The 9,642-nt window shown below is 46.2% G+C and overlaps 1 protein-coding gene across 3 annotated transcripts in view; it reads right to left on the reverse strand.

The window, feature by feature from the left end:
* Positions 1-9,642, reverse strand: part of tafa3b (TAFA chemokine like family member 3b) — a 107,180-nt gene that overhangs the window by 50,939 nt on the left and 46,599 nt on the right. For all 3 annotated transcript variants that reach the window (XM_048612118.1, XM_048612120.1, XM_048612119.1), the window contains exons 3-4: positions 9,091-9,243; positions 1,709-1,833 (exon numbers count right to left, since the gene is read on the reverse strand). In XM_048612118.1, coding sequence (XP_048468075.1) covers positions 1,709-1,833; positions 9,091-9,243 — 278 coding nt within the window. The remainder of the gene's footprint in view (positions 1-1,708; positions 1,834-9,090; positions 9,244-9,642) is intronic.

The raw sequence follows: 9,642 nt of genomic DNA on the forward strand, positions 1-9,642 counted from the left end.
CACATGCACACGCACGCGCGCGCACACACACACACACGCACACACATGCACACACACACTCTCCCCCTCAAACACACTCACACACATGCACACACACACATACATACATCCGCACACACACATGCACACACACCCACACACACACACTCTCCCCCTCACACACACACACATACAGACACACACAGACACACATACACACACACACATGCACACACACATACTCACACACTCACATACAGACACACACACACACACACTCACACACTCACACACACACACACATACGGGTAAAACGCAAGTGGTGGCACAAGTTGCCCCTTCATTGGTCACTGGAGTAGCTCATCTGACCCCGGGTTGGAGGGTTGTCAGTATGGTGTATTACACCCCCCACTCCACATCACCACCACCCCCCCCACTTCTCACTGACAATGTGGCAGATTGGAGGAAAGGCAACTAGTAGATCACCTCCACTCTCCGTCTCCAACCCCACCCTGCGCGCCCCCCCCCACCAACCACCTCCCCTCCCCCACCAACACCCCCACCCCCACCCCCACTCCGCCCCAAGGGCTGGTCAAATCCAGCCCAGAGACAGAGCGATGTGAAAACCTCGGTAGGAATGTTAAAATCATTGCAGGTTGTGGTATCAGCACTGGTGCATGAGCACTGATCGGTGAATGGAGTTCCTTTTTTAAAATTTATTCACAGGATGGGGGTGTGACCAGCTAGACCAGCATTTATTGTCCATCCCTGATTGCCCAGAGGGGACTTCAAAGTCAACCACATTGCTGTGGGCCTGGAGTCACATGTAGGCCAGACCAGGTAAGGATGGCAGTTTCCTTCCCCAAAGGGCACCTGTGGCCCAGATGGGTTTTTCCTGACAATCGACAAAGGTTTAATGGTCATCATCAGACCAACTCCAGATTTTTATTGAATTCAAATTCCACCATCAGCCATGGCAGGATTCGAATCCAGGTCCCCAGCACATTACTAGGTCTGTGGATTAACAGTCTAACAATAATACCATAGGTCACCTACAATAACCCTCAAATTGCTGCAGTAAGTCCCTAATATGTCCTCTGCTTGCTGAGATCTCTCCCAGCATGTGAGGGAATGAGCAAGGAATGTTCTAGAAACACTCCCGCGTAAAAGTAATGACAAAATATTGTATGACTCTCATTAAAGACAAAGTATGGCCAGAATTGGGGAAGTGCAGAGATTGGAGATAATTGTAAGAGCAGAAAGAGATGGTTTTTTTTCCTTTATTCATTCATGAGATGAGGGTGTCACTGGCTAAAGCAGCATTTATTGCCCATCCCTAATTGCACAGAGGGCAGTTGAGAGTCAACCACATTGCTGTGGGTCTGGAGTCACGTGTAGGCCCAGTCCAGGTAAGAATGGCAGTCTCCTTCCCTAAAGGGCATTCGCGAACCAAATGGGCCTTTCCTGACAATCAACAATGGATTCATAGTCATCTTTAGACCTTAATTCTAGATTTTTTTTTTAAATCGAATTCAAATGTCACCATCTGCTGTGGCAAGATTTGAACCTGGGCCCCCAGAATATTATCTGGGTCTGTGGATTAACAGTCCAGCAATAATACCTCTGGGCCATCTAGGGAGTGGGGTACAAAGTGACGGAAGGAATTGAAAACAAACATTTTACAATAAAAACATGTCGGAGGTGATGTTGATGAGATGCTCAGACTAACCTTGGTGGTTTTGACTTTGTTTCCAGTACTACAGCTCCAGCCACTCAGGTCTGGGAGAACCTTACACTCTTCGCCTTCCAAACATGGTTCCATGTGACACCACCACTTCTGAACAACAATCGAGGCTGTACTCGAGAGAAAGCACCACAGTGAGACGGGACTGAAAAAGACTTCTCCACACCCCCCCCCCCCACCCACACACTTCCCACCCACCCCCTCCCTGCACCCCCGCCACTACCCCAACATTACGCTTCACACCCTGAGAAAACTCATTTCGAAAGAACAGTGAGTACACACCCCTATGGCCTGCCAATATTCATCCTTCAGTTCAGCATCCCAACAAACAGGTTGGTGATTGGTTAGCTTGTTTGGTTGGGTTGTATTTGCTGACTGATGCCAACATGATGTGCGTTCAATTCCCACACTGGCTGAGATCACCATGAAGGACTCTCATTCTCAACCTCTTCCCCTTGCCTAACCCTCAGGTTAAACCACCACCAGTTATCCCTCTGTAATCAGAGAGTGGGAATGTGGCAACTTGACCTTTTTACATGGTCATTGTCACAGACGTATTAGTGGGATGATTCTATGCGTAACATGATTGCAGCATTTCCTACTCTGCAACACTGACTCCATCTCAAAGGTGCTTGACTGATCTTTGGGACAACCTGAGGTTGTCACTGGTGCTAAATAAGTGCGTGTCATTGTCTTTATGGGCACCAGACTAAAACAATCGTCATATAGGGTCACTCATAGAATGGCTCATTAGATTAGTCATGCGCTTGTTAATATCTTTCAGGAGTCGTTCGAAATGTGAATGCATCAAGGACTGGTTAGTTGTGGAAATGGCAATTGTTGAGAATTTGCTGGAATCTGGTCTCTCACAGCCTGGCCAGCCCTCACATTTCAGTTTGATGAATATTTCTGTCACAACTTGCTGAGATGTGAACTGACGATATCACAGCAAGGGCAGTGGGAATCTCTGTAGCCATGGTTATTGACAGGATCGAAAGTCAATTTCCTTAAGCAATGCGTTTATGGATTGGGAAAGAAATGGAATAAACATGGTATGGACTGTTACACGTGCCTAGTTCCCACCTCCCCCTGGACTAAAATGTTTGACTCTTCAAATCCCTTTGATGTGGACTGGCAGGCCACTCAGTTTTATTAATATGTTAGTGGTTCGAGTGGAAGATTGGGGAGAGAAAGTAAACACGGATCCCAAACAAAATGGCATATGACAAAGCAAAAGACTCATTCAAACCATTGGCAAACCGATGAACTAGGTAAAGAAAATGAATGGGATGTTGGGATGTAAAAACAATGGCATAGAACCGGATTCTGATAATCAAAGGTCACAACCAGCCTGTAATCTTGACTGGAATGGCACTTGTAGCCCTGAACATAATCTGGGCAGACTGTAGCCTCAAAACTGATATCACTTTAATATCAATACAAGTCATTCCAACATGGCCTCACACTGTAACTAAGTTGTGGTTGGTTGGCTCTAGGGAGTTCCTAGAAGCCTGGTACTCCACAAAGAAAGCCATCAACAAACACATAGAGCTCGACCCCATATACACTCCACTGTGAAGAAAAACCAGAAGTGAGGTAATCCAAGATAACAAGGTGCAGGGCTGGATGAACACAGCAGGCCAAGCAGCATCATAGGAGCAGAGAGGCTGACGTTTCGGGCCTAGACCCTTCATCAGAAAAGGGGGAGGGGAAGGGGGTTCTGAAATAAATAGGGAGAGAGTGGGAGGCGGATAGAAGATGGATAGAGGAGAGTTGCAGTGGGAGAGAGATCCCTTGAGGTTTGTCCGGAGGGAGGAGGGTAACTTCTTCAGGCTAGGCATCCTTAGAAGAGGCTTCGCAGTGGGGTTAAAATTGAATCAGAGATAGTAGGAACTGCAGATGCTGGAGAATCCGGGGTAATCCAGCTCAACGGACCCCAGAGTTTAAATAACAGGCGGGAAATCACAACAGCGCTTCATCGGAGGCTGCACTGATGATGTTTCCCAGCAGGGTAATGAAACGTCTGTGAACTAACGAGCCAGCTCGGCGAGCCAACCAACTACAACATCCATAACCCAAGCTACAAATCTATTCTAAAACCTTGCTGTAACCAAGTCTTTGACCCCAAACCAAATGCGATTCCAGCTCTATCGTGAATGTTGCATCTATCCCTAACTTTCAACATTATCTTAGAAGGACAGGTGGAACAGACTGGTCTTGTTTCCACTGGAGTTCAGAAGAGGGAGAGTTTGATTTAAATGAAGTGTATAACGCCCTGAACAGTGTTGACAAAGAGGATGTTGAAAAGATGTTTCCTCTTGTGGGTTAGTCCAGAACTAGGGGGCATGTTTTAAAATTAGAGGTCGCCCATTCAGGACCAAGATTAGGAGAATTTTTTTTCTCTCTGAGGTTTGGACAGTTTTGTGACTCTCTGCTTCAGAAGACAGTGGGATAATTGAGTAGACAAAAATTTTCAGACAGAAGTGGATAGATGGGACACTCAATCGTTAACAGGTGGAGGTGGGAATGTGGAACTTGAAACGTAAACAGAACCAGCCATGATCTGATTCATTGGTGAAGCAAACTCAAGAGCCCAAATGCTCTACTTCTGCTTCAATCTCATACACTTTTGTGAAATCCCTGGCCTCAGTCCTAACCTGGACCCTAACCCTTTGTCTTCACTATCATTAGCAAATTCAGGTTTTCCCAGAATACTGCGCTTCTAGACGCAGCTCCAGTCAGGAAGCAGCAATGACCACACAAGAGCTTTAATAATCGCGAGTGAAGTCATCACTTCATCTTCACCAAGAAATCGGTGGATTTTACCAGAAATTGTCCTCTCACCAGGTTGTCTTGGTGACTAACAGACAGTGATTCTAACAAGGAGATCATATAACGTCATCTGTCACGAATACAATGCTGACTCATCTCACACCTGCAGATCACTCAGACACTGTTGTAATTCTACACCAGCGAGCACACTTTATATTCACAAAGCCAGGTGGATTGAGCTAGCAACTGGTCACTGACAGAATTAAGAGTCCCTGCTCTTGTGACAAACACTTTCTCGAAGGTTAATAACTGCAGCAGACTTACTGTCCACTGATCAAAATTAATCCATCGGCTCCTTTTCTTGTTCATGTCTCTTTTTTAATCATTACCTTCAGAATTTCCAGGTTGATATCACAATGTAAAGCTTGGGCCAACATTCATCCCATATTCATTTTTGTTAATTACTGGATGCTGTTATTTAGCCATTGTTAATTAACGATTATTCTTATTTCCAACCAAACGTTAGAGGCAACAAAGCAGAGGCACAAGCCCTGGCCACTTGACCATCTTCATAATGCTCCTACCCATCTGTCACATCCTTTAGGCTAGACCCTAATCCTGTATCATGCCATTGAAGGAGAAATCAAGGACCAGGAGACCATCAGAAACAGGAACTTATTCGGTTGCTAAAGCCTGTTTTGCCAATGAGTAGGATTGTGGCTGTTCTGACCTCACAGGAACATAAGGGTATAGGAACAGGATTAGGCCATTCAGCCCCTCAAGCCTGTTCCACCATTCAATGAGATCATGTTTGATCTGTGGCCTAACTCCATTTACCTGCCTTTGGTCCATATCCCTTAACACATTTATTTAACACAAATTTGTATTCCTTATATATCTCCTCGTATCCACTTTCCTGCCCTTTTTCCCGTAACACTCAATTCCCCAACTGATCAAGAAACTATTTCAGCCTTAAATATCCACAAGGACTCTTCCCTCCCAGCTCTCTGTGACAAGGAGTTCCAAAGACTCTCAACCCTCTGAGAGAAGAAATTCCTCCTTACCTCAGCCTTAAATTAGTGCCCCTTTATTCTGAGACTATGCCCTCTGGTCCTAGTCACTCCCATGAGGGGAAACATCTTGTCAAGCCTCTTTACAAATCCTATTTGTTTCAAAGAGATCATTTCTCATTCTTCTTAGCTCACTCTTCGAAAAGAATGAGGGAACAATGCCTGATTCCATACTTGGTGCAGTCAATATCTTTTATAAACAGCAGACGGTGCTATTCATTGCTCTAGAGTGATGGTGTAGCTTGGTTAAATGGGATGCTGATTAGGCCAGTATTTGTTGCCAATCCCTAATAATCTAGAGGGCAGTTAAAAATTAATTATATTGACGTGGGTTTGGAGTTACACGTAGGCCAGACCAGAAGAAGCCCAAAACGTCGAATTTCCTGTTCCTCCGTGCTGCCTGGCCTGCTCTGTTCCTCCAGTTCCACACTGTTATCACTGACTCAAGCATCTGCAGTTCTTGCTATCTCAGGCTTCCCTTGTTAAAGGCTTTCAGTGACCCAGACAGCTGTCTAATAAGAATCAATAGTGGTTACATTATTAACTTTTTAATTCCAGGCAGCTTTTAAAATCACAGCCATATTTCACCATTGCCATGGTGGGATTTGAACCAGCAACCACAACATTAGTTTGGGTTATGAGATAATACTAATCCTGTGACACTACCTTCACTACCCAGCTAGCCTCCTGAAACTGGTTAATCTTCTTGAACCACTGTTGGAAATTTGATACAACAGAAGGTTTTTGTAAGTTATTCCTACTTGTATGGGGACTCCTGTCACATACAGACCAGGGCTGGGTGAGGCAGCAAGCTTCCTTCTCTAAAAGGTTTTATTTGTGAACCAGAGATAGCAGGAACTGCAGATGCTGGAGAATCTGAGATAACAAGGTGTAGAGCTGGAGGAACACAGCAGGCCAAGCAGCATCAGAGGAGCAGGAAAGCTGACGTTTCGGGCCCGGACCCTTCTTCAGAAATGGGGGAGGGGAAGGGGGTTCTGAAATAAATAGGGAGAGAGGGGGAGGCGGATAGAAGATGGATAGAGGAGAAGATAGGTGGAGGGGAGACAGACAGGTCAAAGGGGCAGGGATGGAGCCAGTAAAGGTCAGTGTAGGTGGGGAGTTAGGGAGGAGATAGGTCAGTCCAGGGAGGACAGACAGGTCAAGGGGGCGGGATGAGGTTAGTAGGTAGGAGATGGGGGTGCAGCTTGAGGTGGGAGGAGGGGATAGGTGGGAGGAAGGACAGGTTAGGAAGGTGGGGACTTGCTACAACGATGCCACCCGAAGGTTGCAGGAACAGCACCTCATATTCCGCTTGGGAACCCTGCAGGCCAATGGTATCGATGTGGACTTCAGAAGCTTCAAAATCTCCCCTCCCCCTACCACATCCCAAAACCAGCCCAGCTCGTGCCCGCCTCCCTAACCTGTCCTTCCTCCCACCTATCCCCTCCTCCCACCTCAAGCCGCACCCCCATCTCCTACCTACTAACCTCATCCCACCCCCTTGACCTGTCTGTCACCCTGGACTGACCTATCCCCTCCCTAACTCCCCACCTACACTCACCTTTACTGTCTCAATCCCCACCTCTTTGACCTGTCTGTTTCCTCTCCACCTATCTTCTCCTCTATCCATCTTCTATCCACCTCCCCCTCTCTCCCTATTTATTTCAGAACCCCCTTCCCCTCCCCATTTCTGAAGAAGGGTCTAGGCCCGAAACGTCAGCCTTCCTGATACTGATTGGCCTGCTGTGTTCCTCCAGCTCTCCACCTTGTTATGTCTAATGTTCTGAGGACCCAGGTTCAAATCCTGCACAGCAGATGATGGAACTTGAATTCAATTAAAAAGTCTGGAATTAATAGCCTAATGATGACCATGTGTCCATTGTTAGGAAAAACCCATCTGATTCACTAATGTCCTTTAGGGAAGGAAACTGCTATCTTTACCTGGTCTGTCCTACAAATGACTGCAGACCCACAGCAATGTGGGTGACTCTTAACTGCCCTCTGGGATGAGAAATAAATGCTAGCCTAGCCAGTGATGTCTTCATCCTATGAATGATTTTTTAAAAGAAGTACAGTGCCTACAAAAGAAGGTCAGAAGCTAGGGATACAGCAGTCTGTAACTCACCTCCTGACTCCCCAAAGCATATCCAGAGGTAAAAGTCAGGAGTGTGATGGAATACCGCTTCACTGTTCAACAAGTCTGGCAACATCCGTGAAGAAAAAATCAGAGTTAACGTTTGGGGCCCGGTGACCCTTCCTCAGTACCAGACCCAAAACATTAACTCAGATAATTCCTTCACAGATGCTGCCAGACCTGCTGAGCTTTTCCAGCAACTTCTGTTTTTGTTCCTGATTTACAGCATCCGCTGTTCTTTCGGATTTTACTCCTTCACTGGAGCTGGGTTAAAGTCATGGAATTGCCCCCCTAAGGGCATCATTGCTCTACCCACAGCGCACAGACTGCAGCTTACCACCAGAGATGTACTCCATAGAGCAGGGAAGGTTAGAAGAAAATTTACAAGAGGTTTTAAAAATTCTAAGGGTTTTTTTAGTAGAACTCAAACATTATCAAAATGAGACATGAAGGTGAACCTTTTCATTGTCCATTGACCAGACTGAAGAGAAAGAAGGGTCTAGGCCCGAAATGTCAGCTTTCCTGCTCCTCTGATGCTGCTTGGCCTGCTGTGTTCATCCAGCTCTACACCTTGTTATCTCTGAAAGGAAACCAAGCTGGTTTTCTTGTGTTTGGGTCCTGGTTAGAAGATTCGAGTCCATGTCCCTTTTTGACAATGATTCAATATTGATAGCATAAATTAGGAGAAATCTTTTCCACCGACAGGAAGGCTGATGACCAGATAAGGGAAAGGTAAAGTTGTCACAGTTTTACCAGCCCGTAGAGCGGCTCTCTCATTGGAGAGAGATGACTGGTGGTGATTTAACCTGAGGGTGACCCCTACCTCAGGCTGAGGGGAGAGGTTGAGAAGGAGACTGTTTCAAGGGAACCTCAGCTGACTTGAGTAGGTGGAGAGGTAGGTTCCTCTTGCTGAAGAATGTAGAACTACGGGTCAGAGATTAAAAATGAAGCATTGCCCATTTAAATCAGAGATGAGGAAGCACTTTTTCTCTATCTGATTGCTGTGAGTCTTTGAAATTCCTTTCCTCAAGAGGCAGTGGAGACAGAATCTTTGAATATTTTTCGGGCAGAGGTAGGTAGATTCCTGAAAAAATTATCGGGGATATGCAGGAATGTAGAGTTGAGGTTAAAATCACATCAGCCATGATCTCATTGAATAGCAGAACGGGATTGAAGGGCCGAGTGGCCTATTCTTGTTTGTATGTGGATCGTAAAGACCAGTCCAGAGTGGTTGGGCCGAATGGCCTGTTTCTGTGCAATTCTACATTGATCTTTGTTTGGCCACGGCTTCAGGCGCCTCAATTAATTTAAAATTCTTTTACTTTGTTTGGCCACGACTTCAGGTGCCTCACTTAATTTAAAATTCTTTTACTTTGGGGGAAATGTCCTACCGTCAACGCACGATGGATCTGCCCGTGTTGTTCCTGCTACTTGCCCAGGGAAACAGGAGCACTTGACAGTCTGTGAGCGTTCCTCAATCTTGTTCTTGTTGCAGCAGCGATGCGCAGCGATCACTTCACATGTGCCCGCTTTAACATGGACAACTGCAAAACGGAACAGATCAGCTAAAGGTAAAAGGAGAAAATCCCTCCAACACTCTGTCCATATTCGAACTGTGCACAGCGTACAGTACAAATTGCTCACGCACACAGCTGTCCATTTGCGGTTCATTGAGTGGATTCCCTGCTTCGGTATCTGGAGGTTCAAAGCCCAGCCCCAGAGATTTGACTCTTGATTGAGGCTGGCTTCTCAGTGCAGTACCGAAGAGGTACCACTTGAACAGGTCGACCCTCATTTGTCTGACCTGATTTTGCTGTTCACTGGTTTCAGTTGGAGATATCTCCCTTTTGATAACAAGGTGTAGAGCTGGATGAACACAGCAGGCCAGGCAGCATCAGAGGAGCAGGAAAGCTGACGTTTCGGATCTGGACCCTTCTTCAGAA

The sequence above is a fragment of the Rhincodon typus genome, chromosome 25 (assembly GCF_021869965.1).
Source record: "Rhincodon typus isolate 14 chromosome 25, sRhiTyp1.1, whole genome shotgun sequence".
Lineage (NCBI taxonomy): Eukaryota > Metazoa > Chordata > Chondrichthyes > Orectolobiformes > Rhincodontidae > Rhincodon > Rhincodon typus.